A 25,695-nucleotide genomic window follows, 5' to 3' on the forward strand; every position below is an offset into this window, starting at 1 on the left:
GTTATTGTAATGTTTAAGTCCCTGAATCTCTTTAACTTATTGATATTGTTCTTTTAAGGTTCTTGGTATAAAAAAAGATTGATTAGATTCAAATCTTACTTTATTAAGATGGTACCGTTTAATCGAAGAATTTATTAGGAATCTTATAAGATTCATTCGTCCTTTTTCTCTAACTCCCCAAAAAGACATTATATAAACTGGGTTACCAATTATCCTAAAATTTAGATTCATTTCTTGTCGCAAATATTTTTTAACACTAATATTTTGAGTTTTGATACATTGCTAGCATTCCAACAACAAAATTTATATAGTGTGAGCCTATATCAAATTTCCAACAATAATAACATAAGGAATGAGTTCCATTTCATTGTGTTTTCAACTCATTCTAGCACAATGATTAAGACTAAATTTATTATCTTTTATATGTATTAAGAAAACACAGGCAATGCATTTTTCCATCCTAAATTTCTATAGAATTTGTTTGTTTGGCTTGTACAACAGAACTAAGAGTTTATAATCTACATTAAAAAAAAATAAACTAAATTCATAATAGTTTGATCCGATTTTATTTTTTTTATGGATGTCACCTTTTATTTTAGTCAATTTGTTCTAAATTCACTACATTACTCATGACAGTTAATCCAGATGTGGGTGACAGAAACATAAACACTAACTTATTCATCATACATTTTTTTTTTAAAATGAAATTCGTTTATGCACAATGAAACAAAACATAACATTAGAAAAATAAAAATTAAAAGAAAAGAAAACATAGTAAGACTTGACATAGAACAAAGTAAATAATCTCTCCAACACACCCTACATGCTTTTAAGAACGAATTCCGATGAGTACAATAGTTGAATACGCCATGAATATTCAGTTTTCAAATTTCTTTCCAGTTTAATCTTGGGTTTGATTGTATAGATGGTTCATGTTAGTGTTTGATATTCAAGTTCAATGCTACACTAAGATTTTAACTAGTTTTGAAACCTTATTTAATTCAACCAAGATACAAAATGAGTAGTTTGAATATTATGTTGATCCAACTTTAGCCAAAACAAAAGCAAAGGTAGAATTTACAATATCAATCTTACTCAGATCGTTCATGAATAGATTTGTCTAATTCCTTAATCGAATTGTCTAATTCCGCATCTGACTCTTGTTTCCAATTATCTAGGCAAGCTATGGCCATGAGATAATCCTTGTCAATTTCTGTAATGGTAGCCTTCCTTTTCTTTGTAAACTCATCCAATTCAACCTCGGCCTGGATTATAGCTGCCTCATTCTCAGCCAATTGTTGCTCTAACACCTCCCATTTCGATATCATCTTCTTCTTCAATTCCATCTCCTCTAGCAGCTTCACTGTCTCTTTCTCCATGTTCGTCATCCGCCACTTCTTTGAACCTTTCAAACATTTCTGCTTTGTCTCCGATTCTATTAACTTTAATGCCGATATTTCTGCTTCAATCTTTTCCTTCTCAATCTCAAGACTTTTTATAGCTTTCTCCGCATTAGCCAATCCATTGGCTAAAGATAATAATTCAGATTGCTTCTTCAAAAACATGTCTTTTGTGAATTGTCGAAATAGCTGAAAATCATTCGTTTTGGAGGAGGTTTGTTTTCTTTTCGCTTCTCCCGCCTTCTTAACTGCCCATCTTATCCTTTCTTCAAGCAGCGGCTTAAGATCATCAATGGGCTTCTGCAAATTAGCAATCATTGCATCCTTCATATCCTCAGAAACAGAGTCATCAAGAACATTCAAATTATCAAGCATTTCTCTGATTTCAAGAGCCAAGAACCCATCTTTATCACCATCTTCATCGTCAAGATTCAAACCATTAAGCATTTCTCCTATGTCAAAAGTCCCATCATAGATATCCATCATAATGGCTCGATTCAAATCCAAATCAGTCGTAAGAATACGCCGACGGATAGATATTCTATTCATATTAGGCCTATATTTTTGCAAAATATACACCATAAACTGCAGATTGAACTCCACTAGAAATTTAAGATTCTGGAACGGTTGAGGTCGATCTTGTTCTTCCGATTCAACAGCATCTTTGCCGGTTAAAAATTGCAAAGAATTTTGAACAACATTAGTCAAACAGTCATCGTGATCACCGACACAATATCCCCTTTCCAATAACCCATTCAAAGCGACATCTTCATCGTATCCCTCGCGAATAAGCCTAGCCAGAGCTTGAAGATAAAGATCGTACAATATCTTCCGGAGTAGTTTCTCTAACCGTTCTTCTTCGGTACATGTTTTCCAGTCGAGGGATTCGACGTTAGGGTTAGAAGTTGAGTTCTTGCCTGAAGAATTTGACGCTCCAAGTTTGATCGGCCCGGAATCCACCGCCGCGAGTTGGACTGATGGTCTTCTATTTTTATGCCTTCCTTTTTTTGCCATTATTATTATGATAGGTTGTGCAAAGACTATGATAATATAATATCTTATAGTAAATATAATAATTAAATTTATCGAATATATTGTTTTAATGAATAAAGTTAGAGATCCAATTTAGGCCATCAAAATAGAGAGAAAGGTCATAACATAGGCTATTATTATTATTTTCGGATTGGTATAGATTACATGAGGACATTAATTAAAAAAAAACTACTTTTTTTAAATATTCATATAAATTATAATTATAAAATTTGTTTCAACACAAAACAAATTGATATAAAAAAATACAACAACGTTATTTAATAGGTTATAGAGTGTGTAAGTCCTCGAAAAGAACGATTAACTCTCCCGACCGACTCTACCGTTTTTTCGGAACGAATCTATAAATCGTTATAATAATAATATTATGAATGTGTTACGACTTAATCTGTAACTCGGGTTAGAGTTCTTGACTCAAGGATCGAATGTGAAATCTTTGATCAAAGTGCAGCAGAAGAGTTATGAAAAGAAGATTTCAAGATTATAGGAGAAGAAGAATCAAAGATGAGAAAATTATATTGTTGGTATATACATAACCGTTCAAGACAAATAGTCAAATTAGAAAATACAATTGAGATTAAGAACCTTCACAAACATTTTCCATATATTCATGCCCCACTGGGAGAGTGGGTTCAACATATACATAGCAGCTGAATTCCCTTAGAATATTCAGTTACAACGGTTATAACAACTATTAGAGAATTAACTAAAATTGATTTTGTGAATAATAGAAAAGTGAATCAAAACAGAATTTTAGAACTGGAAACAGAAATCTCACAATAGCCAAGTGCTCTATTGGACCTTAGAGGGTGTTAGGTATGTTCGGAGACCGTAACAGAATTATACGTATCGAACGATTATAATCATTGAAAATTCGACGATTTTTCTCAAACCAGACTGTCTACCAGAAAATGATTGGGATGGTAACCAAATATGTAAGAATGTAATATCAACATAATCAATCCAAACTCTCCATCAACTATCCAAAGACTCGGACATCACCTAATGATTCTAGTAATACTTCACAAAAAATTTCAGATATTAGTCTCCCCTCGACAATACAAAAATAAGTGAGTTAACGATTCAACCTCTTCGTGACACATACGACAACGATTTGTCGTAATCCAATTTTTTTCCATTAATATATATCATCCGTAAAAATTCCACATTGAATAACGCTTCATCCAAAAAACGAGATTTTTGATGGAATCTTTGACTCTCAAAGTTTCTCCCAACAAAAATCATATGTAATCATCTTAACGAACAAATGGTAGCAATGTCCTAAATGAAAACCATCAATCTCTTGTCAACACATAACATCTTGTTCAAACGAAAACACTTTTTTGCATCCTATCAAAAATAAACTCTATTATGGGAAGAACTCTCCCTAATGTTTAATCTACTTTTAGAATCTAGTTAAGAAAATCACTAGACCGATGATCAGACATATATGTAACTGTGACATTTCTACATATAACAATGAAAGCAACCTCATTATACGTCACATCTAAAATTATGACACTACACCAAATAACGTTTCAAAAACTGATCGAAGATTAATCACCACAATGAATATGGACTGATCACGAAAACTTTTTACATAAAATAATTTTTTTCAAATGTTATACCCGCTGAATCATTAAACATTTTTGTGAATCAACCAAATCATCATATTTAAATTTGATAATCGATGTTCAAAGACTATTCAGTTATGTTGTAAATCTACTATATCATTTCAATAGAAGAGTCTTATTAAATGAAACAAGATATCGACATTTAATTTATCTCAATTATCTAAATGAAAAAAAATGAATTAGAAGATCTTTAAACCTAATTTTTTAATAATTACAAACTTTTAAACAAATTATGTTTATATTATCTATTAACTAATATAAAATGGATTAATTCTATCAATGATACTCATTTTAACTAGCTTTTGATTTTGACACCTGAGAGTAATTTGACAAACCATACAAAATGAGTAGTTTATAACTATCATCTTTAACTTTGGCCTAAACAAAATCATCAATATTATGTTCATCTTAACTTTGGCCTAAAGAAGAACTTGTGTAATTCCTTAGTCACATTTTTATAGCATTTCCAGTTTATAAACTTGACCAAATCAGAATTTTGAGTCTTTAGATAACATCCTTATGAATTCAGTCCTTGTGTCTTGTACTTCATATCTGGCTTTAATTAGGGCATATGTCAACCTCCCCACCTGTTCCAGAAGCATATCATTATCCCAACTTTCTAAGACCAGCTCATGTTCCTTGTCCACTTGTGCAATGATCGCTTTTCTTGTCTCTATTACCTCTCCCAATTTCACCACAGCTGGGATTAGAGCTGCCTCTGTCTCAACCAAATCTTGGTTCCATTTCGATATCTTTTTCTTCTCCAATTCAATCTCCTCCTGCAACTCCTCTTTCTGTTTCTCCGAGTTCTTCTTCTTCCCCTTCTTTGAAACTTCCAATAACTTCTGCCTTGCCTCCGATACTAATAGCTTTGATGCCGATATTTCTGCTTTAATCTCTTCCTTCTCCATCTCAAGAAGTTTAACAGTTTTCTCAGCATCAGTCAATTCATTGTTTACTGATGCTAATTCAGAATCCCTCTTTGTTACCTTGCTGTCTTTGAGAATTTTTAATAGCTCAATCTCCTCCACTAGAGTCATTCTTGTGGAGGGTTGTTTTCTTCTCGCTTCTGCCACCTTCTTACTTGCCCATCTTATCCTTTCTTCAAGCTGCGGCTTAAGATCATCAATCGGCTTTTGCAAACCAGCAATCATCGCATCCTTCATATCCTCAGAAATAGATTCATCAAGAAAATTCAAATTATTAAACAGTTCTCTGATTTCAAGATCCAAGAACCTATCTTTCTCTCTATTATCACCATCGTCACCCTCAAGATTCAAATCATCACCAGCCTTGTCTTTTATTTCAAAAGGGGTATCGCTGATTTTCATGATAATGGCTCGATTCAAATTCAAATCAGTCATAAGAATACATCGAAGTATAGACATCCTATTCAAATTGGGCCTATACTTTTGCAAAATATACAACATAAAGAATAGATTGAACTCCACTAGCAATTCAAGATTCTGGAACGGTTTAGGTTGATCTTGTTGTTCCGATTCAACGTCATCTTTTCCTGTTAAAAATTCCAAACAATTTTGAACAACGTTACTCAAACAGTCTGCCTCACCGACACAATACCCTCTTTCCAATAACCCTTTTAAGGCGACATCTTCATCATATCCCTTGCCAACAAGCCTAGAAAGAGCTTCGCCAAAAAGATGGTCCAATTTCTTCCGGATAATTATCTCTAACTGTTCTTCTTTGGTACATGTTTCCCAGTCGTTAGGATTAGAGGTTGTTCCAAGTTTTATCGGCCCGGAATCCGCCGCGACTTGGACTGTCGGTCTTCTATTTTTGTGCTTTCCTTTTTTTGGCATTGATTTGTGAGAGAAGAAGAAATGTGGAAGACAATCAAAATGGAGTTGCAGAGTATGTGATGAATTGAAAGTTTAGCAATGAAAAGATAGAGAAGAGGTTATTTATACATAATAAAATAGAAGCCAACTGACATCTCAAATGCAATAAATTTATTTTAGAACAATTAGTATAATGATTATTTATTTATTGATTAATATAAAATATATTAATTTTATGTCAATTAAAAAAAATCATTAGATTATGTAAGAACAAAGTAATTGTTCAATAAAAGTAATTGTTCAATAAAGGTATAATTCCATTGCTTAAAATTAATTTTCCTTCTTATAATAGTTTTTTTAAACAAATCATGTGAGACTTTAAATTCATGCTAAGACTATAATTTTAATAATAAAATTTAAATTAATTTGATGAGAATATAAAAAAAATCTTGGACCAAAGAAAATCGTAATTCCATTCTATTTTTGTCGTGTGTCTCGCTCGATTATGGATGACAACGGCTACAATATCCGTCGGTAGTGAAATACCTGTTTCTGTTCTCGAATCCAATTTTTATTTTACTACACGACACCGAACCCAACAAATATATCTATTTCTATTCCCTAATTTGTCAAGTACCCGATCCCCAACCAGTACCGATTAAAGTATGAATTTATATATTTTATTGAAAATAAGTTGTGAATTTATATATTTTATTGAAAATAAGTTACAAAATAAATATCGAAGAATAACTAAATAATAATCAACTTTGAAACTAGTAATATCGAAATTTAAAAACAAAACTAAAAACAACACTTATCTTATATAAATGAATGTTCAAAAGAAAAGAAAATTAAGGATGGAAGATGAAGAGTGATTAAAGATAAATAATATTTTGTTAGTTGAAGATAAAGAGGGAAGAAGAAGAAATAACTTTTTTAAGTATAGAAAAAAAAGTTGGTTTGAAGTATGAAGTATGAAGTATGGGTAAAGATTGAAATAAATGATGCAATTATTATGATGAATGCACTAATGATGATGTGAAATGTCGAATTAATATTTAACAAAATATATATATATATATATACTTTTTAGTATTAGTTTATTCGGGTATCAGAGTTCGGGTTTGAGTTTTTCATACTCATCATCCTCGAACCCGGTTCAGTATCTTTTTCATTATTTATCTTTGACTCCGACCCAAAACCTGATTTAAAATACTCGAATCCGATCATCGAGTACCCACTAATATTGGGCATACGAGTATCCATTATCATATATATAATCTCAATTTAGGTTTCGTCTTCCAACATTTATTTCTACAGAGGTTATGCTTGAGTAAGTATTATTTCAATCATATTAATTGAGTGGTTTGAAATAATGTCATTTTTATTAGAAATTTTATAAATAAATATTAATTAGTTTAAACTTCATAATTGTTTTATTTTAGGCAGCAAACTAGCATAACCATATCGTAATATTTTCTTCATTTAAGACCTTTTAAGTTAGAATCGAACTATATATATTATATCTTAATTTTATAAATAATTTAAACATTCATAAATGATATTTACTAATACCTTTAACATGCTTTTAAATCAATATTTAATATCCATGTATATATAATGAGTTACAACATTATTCAACTATTAGAAACAAATAGAGTACATTAATGATCATAGACATATTTTAATTATTCTTTATTTCTTATTCTTGGGATTAAATAGATTAATTAATTATCTATTTACAGGGAGTGCCTTCAATGTAGAACCCTCGATATGATGATGTAAAAGGAGCCTTAGACCAATCTACAGTTCCAGCCCATGATACATTCCAAACTGTCGCCTCCACATGCATAGGCCTCGTAATGTAATTCACGGGGTACTTGAATGTCCTTACCGTTTTATTATCCACTTTGAACCTGTAATTTGACGACATCAATACAAGATCAATTATATTTTCAATAAAGTTTAAGGGCGCGCAATTAAACAACTTACAAGATTTGCTTAGGATTCCAATTAAGTTCATAAGTGTGAAAATCTGCAGAAGGATTAAACCCTAGTTTAACAAACTCCTCTCTATGACCTTCATCATTCGCGAACACATTTGTTTGCAATGTCCCGTTTGTCCCTAGGAATTCGAAATCAATCTCGTCGTGTTTTGGGTTAGCCCAGTTGCTAGAAATCAGCTGAATATAATTATCATCACAACAAAAGTATTAAAAATGTGACAAAGAAGAGAAACTCAAATATTTTAAAATAAATAAATATGACATGAATTACATAAAAAGATGTAATAACTCCTCCAGTTAACTTCTCCGATATCTTTATTTGCATTCTAAATATCCCAGAACAATATTCTTGTTTAGATTTAAATCCACTGCCTACAAATCCATCACAACAAATATAAAAAGTCAATAATTTGATATATTTTTGTTCAAACTCAATTCCAACTCCGATATGGGTATTTCCAAACAAAGTCGATCTCCTAAATTTGAAGTTAGTTTAAAAAAATAGTTAAGAAATAAAAGAATCAATATTATCAGTTTGCTACTATTGCCCTTTGAAATAATGTTGGTTTTAAATGATTTCATTTATTTTTAAAAAATGAAAATAATCTTAATTAAAATTATTTTATACCAGAAGAGGTATCAATACGAAGTTGGACTTCTTTGCCTTGATCAGTGATATTCAAATGATCAAATCCCCATAAGGGCTGATAATATTTGTCAAATAATTCATCGCTCATAACCACAACTGCACCCAAAAACATAATAATCAGACTTTCTCTTATTATACCCATCTTGAGTTCTTGATCACTTGTTTGTATTCTTAATTTGTTGGTTTATTAATTGTAGAAATATTACATATTTATACATATTTTTATATCCATAATTACTTGAGATATTAATGCATATTTATTTATTTATTCAGTAAAAGAAAATTATGGGTTTAAATTATAAAAGTATATTGATATTTTTTCTTTTAGATTAATTTGATGCCTTACTTTTAAAATTAATTAAGATTTACTATTTATATGTAGGTTACACAATCTTTTGTTAAGTTGTTAATTAAGTTTAAATTCTGGCTTGTTTTTTTTTAAAAAAAAAGAATGCAACAATTAAAATATTTGGTCTACAAGACAATTGACTCTTGACATTTGAAGTATTTTAATGGGTTTTTGGAAAAAAAAATTATTTTTTACAAATTTATAATCTCACTGACTAAATATAATAACTACATCCTAATCTCTTTTAGTTTGGATGCATTTTAAATATCTGATTGGATTCTCTATGGAAGTTGTAATTATATATATATGCTAATCTTTTTTAATTTAGTACATTGTCATAAAAACTAAGAAAAAGGAAAAAAAATGTGGAACTTTTTAAGCCAAGCGAATCTATTGTCACAAATACAAATAAAATGAGAAACACACTAAAAATTAATCAAAGTCTTTAGCTAACCTCTAATAGAGAATTGCTACTATATATGATATGACATGTACCCAATTTACTCAAATACACCTAGCTAGACATGATATACAAGATAGAACTCACCATTAAAATTGGAAATGGGCTAAAAAATTTTTTTTCTGACCAATCAAAATATATTTAGTATAAGATATAATTTATTATAAATAGGGACAGATTTAAAAATTAGAATTAGAATTATAGTGGCTTGACTAAAAAAAATAAGAGAAATTATGAATGAAATACATGGATCAATTTGAGAAACAAATAATAAATGAAATTAAAAAATTAAAAGATTATGTATATGTTAACAAAAATATTGGTTTTATAAATATATATATTTTAAAGTGAACCTCTATCTAATGGTAAATTCTTACGATGATAATTTGAAATTGTCTTGCGAAAATTGAACATAATTATCCTGTTTGGGACGGTTTTTCCTCGAAATCGAATGGGGATGAGACGAGAATAATATTTGTATCCCTGTCCCGTCCCGTCCCAATTTCACCTCGATTCTGTCCCGAACACCATAAATATAAGTAAATATATTAAATTATCATTATATTTATTTATTTACTATATTTTATAAGAGTAAGTAAGGTTATTTCTTTATAATAATATAAAATTTTAATATATTATAATATATATTATATTTAAAAAATCGTTTATATAATTTTATTGTATAATTTTTATTTATTTAAAAAAAAATTATTAACGGTGCCCCGCGAGATTCCCCGAAACCGAAAAAAACCGAACGGGGCAGAGATAATATTAAAAAAAATCTTGAAATTAAAACGGGGCGGGGATGATAAATATATTGCTCGCCCCGAACCGCACTATTGTCATCCTTACTTAGTAAATCATTATCAACTAACTTACTAAAATGTATTGATCCAAAAAAGTAAATTATTCTCGTAACATGCATTCACACCTAATTTTGAGTTTAATTGAATTATTGAAATCATTCAAATTAAAAAAATATTATTTCTCCTTTACTCATTGATCATATTGCTTAATTTATTAACTAAAATACTAAAAAAAAAATATTTTTATTTTATTATTATATATTAAAACATTTCAAGTTTTTTTATCACAAAAAAATTCATCTCCTCAAAGTCATAACAATCATTCTTTCTAAATAACCAATTCAAACAAAAACCTATGTTTTCACTTAATTTGTTAGATCAGTAGATTGGTAGTATTATAAAATATTTGAACAACAGTATTCAACATTTGAAGTTGAAATAATATTGTTTAATCATTAATTATTATTATTTGTAGTTACAAATTTTTAAACATAATTTGGAGTTAAATATTTTGAAAATTATTAGATGTTATGAATTGAATCAAGTATAGTTAATAATATAATATTTGTGATAATTGAAATTTATACTTTTATCTTAATTTTTAAATTAAATTAATATGAAAATAATAAAAATGAAATTTGAAAATATTATCGGTGCACAATTATTTTTTATCGGTTCAAGATTACGCGTATTTGTACGAACGCACGTTTATGTGTCGGCCAAATTTCATACCAACACAATTTTTACGCGCTAAGTATAATAACATAAATTATTTTAAAACTTTTTACAAATGTTTTTTTTTTGTGTGTAGTGGAGATTCAAACACATATGTTAGGTGGTGGGAGAAAATATATCTTAAACTTTACCATAGAAAAATTAATTTTTTTTTAAATATAATGTATCATATAATTATAATTTATGTTTTTTTATATATATAATTAACATCTTACTTAAATATATATTATCATATTAATATAAGCAAAGTTCACTAAAATTTTATATTTAAAGAAAATAAAGATGATGAATAAATAAATCTCAGTAACAAATATCTAACTGAATTTTTTTTATTAAGTTTATGTTAATGGAAAAATGCCATAAATTCTAGTATTACAGCAAATTTTAAACACACAGTATAACTTTTTATTAATCATTTCTAAAGAAAGACTTGAGGTAAAAAATCAAGTGGTATTGAACATGTAAATACCACTTTCAATACCATCTCAATGTGAATGGATCAATGGAAGAAAATCCCAAAATTTCCTATAATTGGTACTTACTAATCTCTTAACACACTTTTGGATTTCAATATCCATATTATATAGTGAGTTACAACATTATTCAATTATTAGAAATAAATAGTAATTAAATCAATGATGGTAAACAAAATTTAATGAGTCTTTATTTGTTGCAGGGGGTGCCTTGAATGTAGAACCCTCGATATGACGATGTAAAAGGAGCCTTAGACCAATCTACAGCCCCAGCCCATGATCCATTCCAAACGGTCCCCTCCACATGCAAAGGTCTCGAAATGTAATTCGGAGGGTAAATGAACGTTCTTACCGTCTTATTATCAATTTTGAACCTGTAGTTTGACATCAATACAAGATCAATTATCATATTTTCAATAATTAATGTTTAAGGGCGCGCAATTAAATTAAGAACTTACAAGATTTGCTGAGGATTCCAATTAATCTCGTAAGTATGAAACGCTGCAGAGGGATTAAACCATAGGTTAACCAACTCCTCTCTATGACCTGGATCGTTTACGAACACATTTGTCTGAAACTTCCCTTTTGTCCCTATAAATTCAAAGTCAATCTCGTCGTGTTTTGGTTCATTCTTGTTGCTAGAAATTAGCTGGATATTGTCATCACAATAAAATGTTAAAAGATTGACAAAGAAGAGAAACCCATCAATTTAATTTCTTTAAATTAAATAGAATTATAAGACACTACTTACATAAAAAGATGTAACAATTCCTCCTGTTAATTTTTCTGATATCTTTATTTGCATTCTGAATATCCCAGAACAATATTCTTGTTTAGATTTAAATCCAGCTCCTACAATTCATCACAACAAATATCACATTTCAAACTGAAGTGCAATTGAGTTCATTTGAAAGATTTTTTTATTATTATATATATATATGATTCAAACCCTGGTCCACATTCAGATCCAACTCCGACATAGATATTTTCAAACAAAGTCGAATAGAGCCGATCGAATATCCCTTAAATTTGAAATTGGTGAGGAAATACCTAATTTATTTAAAAGAATCAAGATTATCATTTTGTTACTACTACCCTTTGAAATAATGGTTTTATGATGTTAATTAATTTTTTAAAAGTAAAATAAAATTGAAAATAGTCATAATAATTAAAAAAAATTCATACCAGAAGTGGCATCAATAAGAATTTGGACTTCTTTGCCTTGATCAGTGACACTCAAATGATCAAATCCCCAAAAGGGTTCATAATATTTGTCAAATACTTCATCGCTCATAACCACAACCACTCCCAAAACCATAATAATCAGACTTTCTCTTATTAAACCCATCTTGAGTTCTTGATCACTTATTTAAATTCTTAATTTGTTGGTTAATTAATCGTAGAAACATTACATATTTATACATATTTTTTATATCCATAAATAGTTAAGTGATTAGTGCATATTTATTTATTCATTCCGAAACAACTAAAACATTTGATATATAAGATAGCACTAATTAATATTTGAGTTATTTTAGTGTGTTTTAAAAGAAAAAGAAGTTAATATTTTTTATTTATTTTCAAAATTTATAATCTCAATAACTGTATATAATAACTATAGACTAATCTCTTATAAAAAGAAGTAAAATACTGTAAGAGACATTGTTAATGTACCTATCAGTCCATTTATTTCAAATACTGAGATTTTTAGTTAAATCTATTATATTTTTAAATATATAAAATTGTAGCTTAGTGATTTAAAATAAATTTAGAGTTTTTATTTGGTTATTGGTTCAAATCTCACATATATTTTTTATCAACTTTTTAATCTAGACATAAGGCAACAAAATATATCTACAATTGCAATGTACCCCATTTATCCAACCACACCTAGACATGATATACAAGATAGAACTCATAATTAATCCATACTGGGCTAAATTTATTCTAAAAATAAATCCTCTTAATTATTTTCTAGCAAAATGTGACCCATCAAATTGTGTTATTGTAGAAGGTTGACCAATCAATGTTTATATTACTCCACACAATTAATATTATTCTCATATCATGTATACACAGTTCATTTTGAGTTTAATATTAAGTTGAAAATACAATTAATATTATCTATACACAATTAATTTTGAGTTTTTATTAATTTTGAGTTTAATAAAAATAGTTCTATATTATTAGTAATCTATTAATAAGTCTTTACGTTAACGATGTTCACAATATATTTATTCTTATTATGTAACATGTATTAATGAATCCTTTGTCATTTCAATGTATAAGGTTTTTTCACTAGAAAGATTCGCAAATGCGGATTTCATTCCGGTTCGTAGTTACAAGCAAATATTTTATCTTTACCTTAATTCTATAAGGTGTGTTTGATGAGGAGGAATTGAAATTGACATTGGTATTGAAATTCTAATTCCAATTCCATGAGAGTTGACATTGAAATTCTTATGTTATGTTTGGAAAAATTATATAATTATAATTCAATTCCAATTCCTATGTTTGGGAAAATGATAGAATTGTAATTCAATTCTAATTCCTATGTTTGTAAAATAAAATATCGGTTCAAAATATTAACTTTTTAAATATGTTTTCATGTTTTTGGCACGTTTAATACGTTTTTGACATGTTTAACACGTTTTTGACATTTTTAACATATTTTTACACGTTTTTGGCACGTTCAAACACGTTTTTGACATGTTTAACAAATTTTCACACTTAAAACACATTTTCACATGTTTAACATGTTTTTCACGTTTTTGGTATGCTTAACACGTTTTTGACATTTTTAATACGTTTAACATGTTTTTCACACGTTTTAACAAATTTAACACGTTTTCACGTTTTTGGCACGTTTTTAACATGTTTAATACGTTTTTCATACGTTTAACACGTTTTTGGCATGTCTAACACGTTTTACATATTTTTGACACGTTTAACATATTTTTTCATGTTTTGGCACATTTAACACATTTTTCACACGTTTAACACGTTTTCACACGTTTAACACGTTTTCACACGATAAACATGTTTTTCACGTTTTAACACATTTTTCACGTTTTCACACGTTTTTCACACGTTTTAACACGTTTTAACAAGTTTAACACGTTTTTCACGTTTTCACACGTTTTTCACACATTTTAACAAGTTTAACACGTTTTCACACGTTTTTCACGTTTTTCGCACACTTTAACAAGTTTAACATGTTTTCACGTTTTTGGCACGTTTTTAACATGTTTAATACGTTTTTCACACGTTTAACATGTTTTTCACGTTTAACACGTTTTTGGCATGTATAACACGTTTTACATATTTTGACACGTTTAATACATTTTTTCACATTTTGGCACATTTAACACGTTTTTCACACGTTAAACACGTTTTTCACACGTTTTTCACATTTAACACATTTTTCACAATGTAAAATGTAAAAATGTAAAAACGTGTTAAACGTATCAAAAATGTGTTAAACGTGCCAAATAAGTGCAAAACTTGTTAAACGTTCCAAAACGTGAAAAACGTGTTAAATGTGTTAAAAATATGTCAAACGTTTCAAAAATGTAAAAAACATGTGAAACGTGTCAACAACGTGTTAAATGTGTTTAATGTGTTAAAAACATCTTAAACGTGTTAAAAACATGAAAGCATGTCAAAAAAGTGCTAAACGTTCCAAACATGTGAAAAACATGTTGTACGTGCCAAAACGTAAAAAATGTGTTAAACGTGTCAAAAATGAGGTAAATGTGTCAAAAACATAAAAAAAAATGTGTTAAAGGTGTCAAAAACATGAAAATATGTTAAACGTGTCAAAAACGTAAAAGAACGTGTTTAATGGTCAAAAACGTGTTAAAAGTGTCAAAATGAGGTAAATGTTTCAAAATCATAAAAAAAATGTGTTAAATGTGTCAAAAACGTAAACAATTGTGTTAAATGTGTAAAAAACGGAAAAAAAAACGTGTTAAATGTGTCAAAAACGTGAAAACGTGATAAACGTGTCAAAAACGTGTAAAAACGTGAAAAACTTGTTAAACGTGCCAAAATGTGTCAAAATATAATAACATGAAAACGTGTCAAAAACGTGTTAAACGTTCTAAGCATGTGAAAAACTTTTTAAACGTGCCAAAACGTGAAAAACATATTAAACGTGTTAAACGTGTCAAAATGTGGTAAACATGTCAAAAACGTAAACAAATGTGTTAAATGTGTCAAAAATGTGAAAACGTGTAAAAAACGTAAAAAAAAACATGTTAAATGTATCAAAAACGTGAAAACATGTTAAACGTGTCAAAAACGTGTTAAATATGTGAAAAACTTGTTAAACGTACCAAAACGTGCAAAATGTGCCAAAAAGTAAAAAACGTGTTAAACGTGTTAAACAGGTCAATAACGTGAAAATCATATTAAACGTGTCAAAAACGTGTTAAACGTGTCCAGGACATGTTAAACGTGTCAAGGACGTGAAAAACGTGTTAAATGTGTCAAAAACGTGTTAAACGTGTCAAGAACGTGAAAACGTGTTAAGAACGTGAAAATGTGTTAAACGTGTTAAATGTGCCAAAAACATATTAAACGTGTCAAAAACGTGTTAAATGTGTTAAACGTGTTAAACGTGTCAAAAACGTGTTAAACGTGTTAAAAACGTGAAAACCATGTTAAACGTGTCAATAACGTGTTAAACGTGCCAAGAACGTGTTAAACGTGTCAAGGACGTGAAAAACGTGTTAAACATGTCAAGGACGTGAAAAAAGTGTTAAATGTGTCAAAACGTGTTAAACGTGTCAAAAACGTGTTAAACGTGCCAAAAACGTGTTAAACGTGTTAAAAACGTGTTAAACGTGTTTAAAACATGAAAATCATTTTAAAAGTATCAAGGACGTGTTAAACGTGTCAAGGACGTGAAAACGTGTTAAATGTGTCAAAAACGTGTTAAACGTGTTAAATAACGTGTTAAACGTGCCAAAAACGTGTTAAAAACGTGTTAAATGTGTTTAAAAACGTGAAAACCATGTTAAACGTGTCAATAACGTGTTAAACGTGTCAAGAACGTGTTAAACGTGTCAAGGACGTGAAAAACGTGTTAAATGTGTCAAAACGTGTTAAACGTGTCAAAAACGTGTTAAACGTGCCAAAAACGTGTTAAAAACGTGTTAAATGTGTTTAAAACATGAAAATCATTTTAAAAGTATCAAGGACGTGTTAAACGTGTCAAGGACGTGAAAACGTGTTAAATGTGTCAAAAACGTGTTAAACGTGTCAAGGACGTGAAAAAACGTGTTAAATGTGTCAAAAACGTGTTAAACGTGTCAAAAACGTGTTAATTGTGCCAAAAACGTGTTAAATGTGCCAAAAACGTGTTAAACGTGCCAAAAACGTGTTAAACGTGTCAAAAACGTGTTAAACTTGTTAAAAACGTGAAAATCATGTTAAATGTGTTAAACGTGTCAAGGACGTGAAAAACGTGTTAAACGTGTCAAGGACGTGAAAAACGTGTTAAATATGTCAAAACATGTTAAACGTGTCAAAAACGTGTTAAACGTGCCAAAAACGTGTTAAACATGTCAAAAACGTGTTAAACATGTTAAAAACGTAAAAATCGTGTTAAACATGTTAAAAATGTGTTAACCGTGTCAAGGACGTGTTAAACGTGTCAAGGACGTGGAAAACTTGTTAAATGTGTTATAAACGTGTTAAACGTGTCAAGGACGTGTAAAACGTATTATATGTGTCAAAACGTGTTAAACGTGTCAAAAACGTATTAAACGTGCCAAAAACGTGTTAAACGTGTCAAAAACGTGTTAAACATGTTAAAAACATGAAAATCATGATAAACGTGTCAAGGGCGTGTTAAACGTGTCAAGGACGTGTTAAACGTGTAAAGGACATGAAAACGTGTTAAATGTGTCAAAAACGTGTTAAACGTGCCAAAAATGTGTTAAACGTGTTAAAAACATGTTTAACGTGTTAAAAACGTGAAAATCATGTTAAACGTGTCAATGACGTAAAAAACGTGTTAAATGTGTCAAAAACGTGTTAAACGTGCCAAAATATGAAAATATGTTAAACGTGTGAAAAACGTGTTTAATATGTGAAAAACATGTTAAACATGTCAAAAACATGAAAAACGTGTTAAACATGTCAAAAAAACATGAAAAACGTGTTAATTTGGAATTACAATTCCGACCTAAAAAGATTGGAATTAAGAACTATCAAATTACACTATATTGAATTTCATTGGAATTCTAATTCCAATTCTTAATATTAAAGTGTTTAACAAACATAAGAATTGGAATTGGACCCTCCAATTCCAATTCAAATTCCAATTCCAATGCAAATTTCAGGGTTATCAATCACACCCTAAATGATACTCTAATTTTACATCCAAGTCACTTAAGTTTAGATTTAGCTCCCTTCTATATAGTTCAGGATTAAATTTAACGTAAATTTAAATTTTGTGGCCTCTAAAATTATAAATATTTTTTTTTTTAATTTTTTAACAGAAAAAAATTAATAAATGAGATAAAAAAATCTAAGATAAAAAAAAATATATTGTATAATATATATTTAATATACAATGACAAAAATAAAAAAATAAAATTAATAATAATAAAATATTAAGAGCCCAAGATAGGGCTATGAAATTGCATATGTTATCTTTACTTTATAAAAATAGGTTATTTGAAAGGAAGAAAAAAAAGTTCACAAAGATGTAGTCAATATTAATTCAATATTGCCATTCTTTATTAGAAGAATTTAAACTTCATAATACATAGTAATCCCTTAAATGAAAATTGGATTTGAATAGATTAATACTTGATATCCATATATTGTGAGTTACCACATTATTCAACTAAGAAATTATTGGTACATCAATGATCATAGACATAATTTAATTATTCTTATTGGGATTATTAATTAGATGAATTAATTTCTATTTGCAGGGAGTGCCATCAATGTAGAATCCTCGATAGTATGATGTAAAAGGAGCCTTAGACCAATCCACGGTTCCAGCCCATGATACATTCCAAATGGTCGCCTCGACATGCAAAGGCCTCGGAATGTAGCTCCCGGGGTAATTGAATGTCCTTACCGTCATTTCATCCACTTTGAACCTGTAAATTTACATCAATTAATTAAAGATCAATTATATTTCCAATAATGTTTAAGGGTAACTAATTAATTAAAGAACTTACAAGATTTGCTTAGCATTCCAATTAAGTTCATAAGTGTGAAAGTCTTGAGAGGGGTCAAACCATAGTTTAATCAACTCCTCTCTATGACCTTCATCATTTACGAACACATTTGTCTGCAAGGTCCCGTTTGTCCCTAGGAATTCAAAGTCAATTTCATCGTGATTTCCGATAGCCTCTCCTCCAGATATTAGCTGAATATTGTCATCACAAATTGTGATTAACAATTCACAATACTAATAATAATTGTTAAAAGAGAGAAATAGTATAAAAAAAAAAGATATTACTTACATAAAAAGAAGTAATAACTCCTCCTGTTAACTTGTATGATATCTTTATTTGCATTCTAAATATCCCGGAACAATATTCTTGTTTTGATTTAAATCCAGACCCTACATTAATAATATTTAATATAAAATAAAAAAAAGGAAATATAGGAATCAATTGAACAATACAAATAGAAACTCCCCACACATGCTTGTTTGTTTTTGATGTTAGCTAGTTAAGAAAATCCTTTGGAATCAAGATTATCATTTGGTGATTAGTCATGAAATTATCAATGTCTTTATTATATTACCATTTGGAATAATGTTGGTTTTAAATGATTTTATGGTGTTAATTAGTATTATTATTTTTTTAAAATAAATTTGAAATTAAATAGTCATAATAATTAAAATTGTTCATATATACCACCAGAAGAGGAATCAATAAGAAGTTGGACTTCTTTGCCTTGACCAGTGACAGTGAAATGATCAGGACCCCATAAGGGTTGATAATATGTATCAAATGGTACTGCATCGCTTATAGTTATAGCCACTACGGCCACGAAAATCATAAGAATCAGACTTTCTCTCACAATACCCATCTTCATTTCTTTTCTTGATCTTCTACAAACATTACATATTTATACATATTTTTATATCCATATCTTCTTTTTTTTAAATACTACATGTAGGTTAAAAAATGATAAGAATCGTTTAAGTATAATGACAAAGTATGATATGAAAATAAAAATAAAAACCACGTTACTCAATAGATTATCGAGCTCGTTGGTACTCGAGAAAAACAATTAACTTCTGATCAACTCTATCGACTTTCCAGAACGAATCTTAGAAAATATCGTAATAATTATACTATGAATGATAATGCATCGGACGACTACGATCAATAAAAGTTCGAAGATTTCTATTAAAATCAGATGATACAATCGAAAATAATTGGAATAGTAACTCAAATATGTATGCCTAACATATCATTCACATCAATCCTAACAATGTATTGATAAATTGGTATCTTAGACTTTCTTAGAAATTAGTAAGGCTAACAGGTGCCTTATACATTCAATTAAGTTTTAAATATCTCCATGATCTTATTTTAAATTGATATTTATATATTTATTTTTGTTTGAAATTGCTTATGTTACATATTTATTTTATTTGAAATTGATCCTTACTACATTTATTTTTGTTTAAATGTAAACCATAAATATCTAAAATCATTTAAAATGTTATAAATCCGTTAATTTGTATTTAAAGTGACACAAATTTCTCTTATGAGTGGTATATCCATTTTTTTTCTAAATCCTATTGCGGTCAAAATTTTCGCTTCATCTTGAGATGATTTTTCAACTCAATTCTCAAACGACGACGCATCTATTATGTTTCATTTTCAGACAACGGTGTTACAAACTAAGAAGACAACAAGGTTGTTACTCACCAGTCTCATCTTTTTTTTTATAGATATTGTGTTTTGGCCCCAAAATCATCTAAAATGTTAGAATATAAGATAAAATATATGTAAGATATTATCACAATATTATATAAATTGTGATAATATCATTATTATATTATATTATATTATTAGTTTCCTTATAAGCTCAATATATTGTCTATATAATAGACCTAACTTATGTAATTAATATATCATTCTAATACAATCTTTTTTCTTATTCTAACATGGTATCAATCTAGTCTTCCGCTGCCTCCATCAATGGTTATTTTAGCCATTGATGGAGGGCTCTATTAAATCTCTAATAATTATTATTATATTTTTTAATAATAGTTTTTTTTTCAAATAATTTTGTTGTTCTTATTTTTCTCCGACAATCATATTCTCTGAGTTTATTTTCAGTTGTTGTTTTATCCCAGTAGTTAATGCCATATTTTTTGGTATTAATCCAATCATATATGCTCATTTACTGGTTATTTAGTCAACACACTACCATTCTCTCGTTAAAATGAGTTTTACAGGTGTTGTTTTACTCCAATACTCTATTCCCATGGGATTCTACATACCTTCTTCGCTGGTTTTCTTTAATGCAACACACTGCCATCTCGTCATTGAATGAATTTCGAGACTCGCGAATAACTTTGGAGTTTATTCGGTTGTTGTTTCACCCTAGAATTCTATTTCAATGGGATTCTACATATTCGTTGGTTTATCCGTCAACACACTGCCATCCTTTAACTGGATGGAGCTCACGAGTTTTTGAAGCTTGAAGAATCCAACATCAACATTTCATTATCTCGTCTTCAACCTCAAACTGTTCAAACGTTTTCCATCTTGAGTTTGAGGAGGGGTGTTAGAATATAAGATAAAATATATGTAAGATACTATCACAATATTATATAAATTGTGATAATATCATTAGTATATTATATTATATTAATATTATATTATATTATTAGTTTCCTTATAAGCTCAATATAATGTCTATATAATAGACATAATCTATGTAATTCAATATATCATTCTAATACAATCTTTCTTCTTATTCTAACATAAACGATAAAGAATATTGATTTTGAAGGAGAGAAAGATGTACGATAGTTATATAGTTAAAATGTAAATAATACGATAGACATTACAAGATATAAAATATGACATCGTAATACAAAATTTGTAAGGTTGAATCGGTCGGCTAGACAGGACTTACACCAAATTAAATGACGATTATCCCCTTAGTGAGAATAAATTGAGAGTGAGAATAAATATAATTTTATTTGAAGACGAAATCAGTTTATTTGTCAAAATAATAAATGTAGTAAGGATAAATTTCAAACAGAATAAATGTAAAAAGAGTAATTTCAAACAAAAATAAATATATAAGGATCAATTTAAAACAATATTATGTATAAAAAAATATTTAAAACTTAGTTAAATGTATAGAGAACACTATACCTATTAGCCAAATTAATAACTAGTCAAATATTTAAAAGCTAACTTGCACACTAAAGTAATTATCCTTAAAAAAAAACGGTTGCGATCAAAATTGAACCAATTGAGGTGCATCCTAGAAACACACCGCCGAAAAGTATGACAATAGTAGTAATACAAGGAAAACATACTACCATGGAAATCACTTATGAGTGGAAGCCAGACATATGCTTTTTCTGCAATACTTTCCAACATGCAAGTCCAAAATGTGATTTGGCTAAGGAATAATATCAGAAAATTCATAAAGGTTAAAAAGTAAAGATGCATGAAAATGAAACAGAGGTGTCTATAATCAAAGAGAAAAATGTGTTTAAAGAACATAAAATAAAAGATAAAGAAAATTATGTACAATAAGAAAGTAGTACGAAGAAGGTGGTGGAACCTCAACCTAATCATGTTGAAGAGATAGTTGAGGAATCGCAATCAAATCAAGTTGAAGTGCTTGTTGATGAAAACAGAGAGGAAGATATTAGACTAATCAAGATGAATAAGAGAATCCAAAGTTGTTGAGGATTCCAAAGCTGAAGAAAATGAAGACAATAATCTAGAATTCAAGTTAAGAACAACAAGGTGAAGAACCCGGAAATCTTGAAAAATAATTATTTCTATCAAATCAAAACAGGTTCATATAAAGAAAGAAATCAAAATGAGAACAAACACTATTCATCAACTTTTTCAGTTCATCTCCCTTTCATTACAAGAGAAATGAGAAGAGAAAGGACAATGGGAAGAGAAAGACAGCATGTTGATACAACAGGTTAGTATAAAATTAAAATCATGATTGAGATAATTAAGATTTAATATAGTTTATAATCTTTGTTTGTAATCTCTGCTTAATTGCTATTAATCAAGTTCTTTATGGTCGTTTGGTTATCCTCCTTTAATCATAATTAGGGTCGTCTAACTTTGATCTTTGACCTTTAATCCTACTTTTGGAATTTTAATAAAATAATTTTAACCATTTTTAAAATTAAAAAAAGAATTGAATAAATCCAAAAATCAACTAAAATATTAAGTTTCAAAATAAAATTCTCTTTAAATTTAAGGGTCTAAATCTTTTTATTTTAAAATTTTTGCTCTAGATAAATGTATTTTAGTGTTTACTAGTTTTAATAATGAAATGTTTTGAAAGTGCTTTTATTTACTAAATATAAACTAAAGTATATTTAATATTTAAAGCTAAATTCACCAACTTTCTTTAAGATTTTTATTTTTTTATACATTTAAAGTAGTCATGGTAGGTATTGATGGTGGTATAGTCCTGTAGATTATGGAGGTTCCTAATTAAAATATTTGTGCAATAACTAAAGAAATATTATGTAATCACAAACATAAAAGTAGGCCATAATATCGAATTTATGAGAGTGCAAATGTTATATTATATATAATTCAAAATAATATGATCTAACAAGAAATCAAATTTATGACTTAAAAGTGTATTTGTCAAATATAAATTGGAGTTACATTGAGAATGGTATTTTTAATTTTATAAAAATTATAAATTAGGAATAACCCAACCAAACTAATTAAAGTGAGTATAAAGTCATTTCCTCTCTACTGCCTTATTAACAAAGAAATAAACATAATTGACATATTAATCAATTAAAATAATCATTCCATATTAAACATGTCCTTAGTTTTAATTTCTAATATAAGTTGTGATTTAATTAAGATAAATCTAACCCATTGATATTAGAATCATAGTGTCCTAATTTAATTTTGCAATGATATATATCATTTGGGGTAGATATATGTATGGATTTATTGATAATTTTAAACTATATTTTTGAGTATATATATATATATATATATATATATATATATATATATATATATATATATATATATATATATATATATATATATATATATATTGGTTTTAATAATTTCGAATCATATTATTAAGAATATATATTTGTTTTAAATAATTTCAAATAATTTTCTAGAGAATATATATAATTATATATTTTAGATATCTTTCTATATAGTTATTCAATAATATATATATATATATATATATTTATAAACTAAGAAAAGTTTTTATTAATATTAATAAAATTATATTAAGGTTATTAATAAATTTAATTAAGAATAACACGATTATATTACTTTATTTAAATATTACTGTGATATATAAATTATATATTATTGATTTGAGATATATATAATATATATTACTTTAAATTTAAATTAATGATATTCTTGTTCATTAATTGAATTGTGTTGACTGATATAAATATTCAATAAAGTGACTATGTTCTATGTCAGTTGAAATTGATTTAAGAAAATTTTGAATGTTAATATTATGTAATTCATGTGATTATATTATTTATTTAAAATATTAATAATTAATTGACCTAATTATATAATTAGGCGTAATGTACTAACTAGTTCACTTATAGGTATAAACTAATAAAAAGATTATGTAAACCTACATACGGTCAAAAATGAGATATATACTATCAAAAATAGGCTCATTTAACATCTTAGTAAATAAAGTTAATTATTTGTTTAATTTATAAATTTATTAATTAAATATTAATATATTTTCTTTCTTTTTCATTTTCATTAATTAAATCATTTAAAATCACTTCAATCCTAAATTTTTTATTATTTTTATATTAGTTTCTCTTTCTTTTATTTTATCTTTTATTTTATTTTTCTTAGTCTTTAAATTCTTATTTTTGAATTTTTTTTAGCAATTTATTTATTAATTTTGTTCTACTTTAGTATTTTTGTGAAGAATTTATTTCTTATTTAATTTAATTTTAACAAAAATGAAAGTAATAATTTTTTATTTAATTTTTGATTCATGGCTTATAGTAGTAATAATGAATATTGTTTTGTTGATTATTAGACTTTTTGTTGTTGGATGAATTGATTGATATTATTATTCAATTCTTGATTATTAATTATTTTATTTTTGTGTTGAAGGATTTTTGTTGTTGAAAGAATAAGTCACTATTATATCTAAGTATTTGAACAAATAATTTTAAAATAATTAATAATCAATGTTAATATAAGAAAAAAATATTAAAAAAAAATATATAAAATTAAAATAATTATTAAAGAATAATAAAAAATTTGTAAAAAAGATAAAAGTAGAGAGTTGATTAATTAATGTGAAAGAAGGAGAGAGAAAATATATTAATATTTAATTAATAAATATATAAATTAAAAAATAACTTTGTTTATAAACATATGTTAAATGAGTCTGTTTATATATTTAAATAATTTTTTATTAGTACATATGAAATAATTATACAAGTAAATAAGTGAGCTTTTTTCGTAATTATAAAGTTGTGAATAATTAATTATTTAAAAATAAATTTTTTCTTTGACATGTCTTATACTCTTATTATAAATGGTTATCATTACAATAAAATACTATTATTGTTAATATTACTGTCCAAAAACTTGATATTAATATTGTGTTAAGTGTTTGAGATGAGATAAATTATTATTTGAATTTAGTTATTTCTTAAAATTATAAATTTGAACATGTTATTAATATAATTTATTACTTGAATTCATTTGTTGCTACTGTTAATACTAATTTAGTTCCGATCCTTGATGGATGCAATTTTAAGTACCGAAAGAGAACATTCTTATTGTTCATTGGATGCATTAATATAGACTTATCGTTTAAAATGGATGAGCTTACTCTTATTACAGATGATAGTAACTCTCATGATATGAAGATCTATGAGAGGTGGGACTGTTCAATCGCTTTAGTCTTATGTTCATAAAACAAGCATATTGAGGCTTTTAGGGGTACGGTATCGGATGAGATCAACAATGCCAAAGATTTCCTTACAAAAATCGAAAAGTATTTTGAGAAAAATGTGATAAAGAAAAAATTATAACACTTTTTTAAGAGACTAATTTCAATGATGTTTAAAGGCAAGGAAAATATAAA

General features: G+C 27.7%; 3 protein-coding genes across 3 annotated transcripts; all 3 read right to left on the minus strand.

Moving 5' to 3' along the window:
* Positions 1–1,091: 1,091 nt before the first annotated feature.
* LOC124929763 (MND1-interacting protein 1-like) lies at positions 1,092–2,414 on the minus strand. Its single transcript, XM_047470157.1, has one exon. The coding sequence runs from the start codon at positions 2,412–2,414 to the stop codon at positions 1,092–1,094; it is 1,323 nt and encodes a 440-aa protein (XP_047326113.1).
* A 2,158-nt stretch (positions 2,415–4,572) lies between these two features.
* LOC124929764 (MND1-interacting protein 1-like) lies at positions 4,573–5,904 on the minus strand. Its single transcript, XM_047470158.1, has one exon. It carries the CDS (start codon positions 5,902–5,904, stop codon positions 4,573–4,575), a length of 1,332 nt encoding a protein of 443 aa, XP_047326114.1.
* Positions 5,905–18,301: 12,397 nt separating this feature from the next.
* On the minus strand, positions 18,302–19,425 carry LOC124929765 (xyloglucan endotransglucosylase/hydrolase protein 3-like). The gene is made up of 4 exons (XM_047470159.1): positions 19,251–19,425; positions 18,852–18,952; positions 18,564–18,754; positions 18,302–18,482 (listed from the first exon to the last, which is right to left on the minus strand). The coding sequence occupies exons 1-4, from the start codon at positions 19,423–19,425 to the stop codon at positions 18,302–18,304; spliced, it is 648 nt and encodes a 215-aa protein (XP_047326115.1).
* Positions 19,426–25,695: the final 6,270 nt, after the last annotated feature.

Source organism: Impatiens glandulifera, chromosome 3, assembly GCF_907164915.1.
Source record: "Impatiens glandulifera chromosome 3, dImpGla2.1, whole genome shotgun sequence".
NCBI classification, from domain to species: domain Eukaryota; kingdom Viridiplantae; phylum Streptophyta; class Magnoliopsida; order Ericales; family Balsaminaceae; genus Impatiens; species Impatiens glandulifera.

Coding starts and splice junctions, on each gene's coding strand:
- LOC124929763 (XM_047470157.1), bottom strand. CDS start 2,414: ATGGCAAAAAAAGGAAGGCATAAAAATAGAAGACCATCAGTCCAACTC.
- LOC124929764 (XM_047470158.1), bottom strand. CDS start 5,904: ATGCCAAAAAAAGGAAAGCACAAAAATAGAAGACCGACAGTCCAAGTC.
- LOC124929765 (XM_047470159.1), bottom strand. CDS start 19,425: ATGGGTATTGTGAGAGAAAGTCTGATTCTTATGATTTTCGTGGCCGTA. Junction 18,953..19,250: donor TATTGATTCCTCTTCTGGTG/GTATATATGAAC, acceptor TTATTAATGTAG/GGTCTGGATTTAAATCAAAA. Junction 18,483..18,563: donor TGGAATGCTAAGCAAATCTT/GTAAGTTCTTTA, acceptor GTAAATTTACAG/GTTCAAAGTGGATGAAATGA.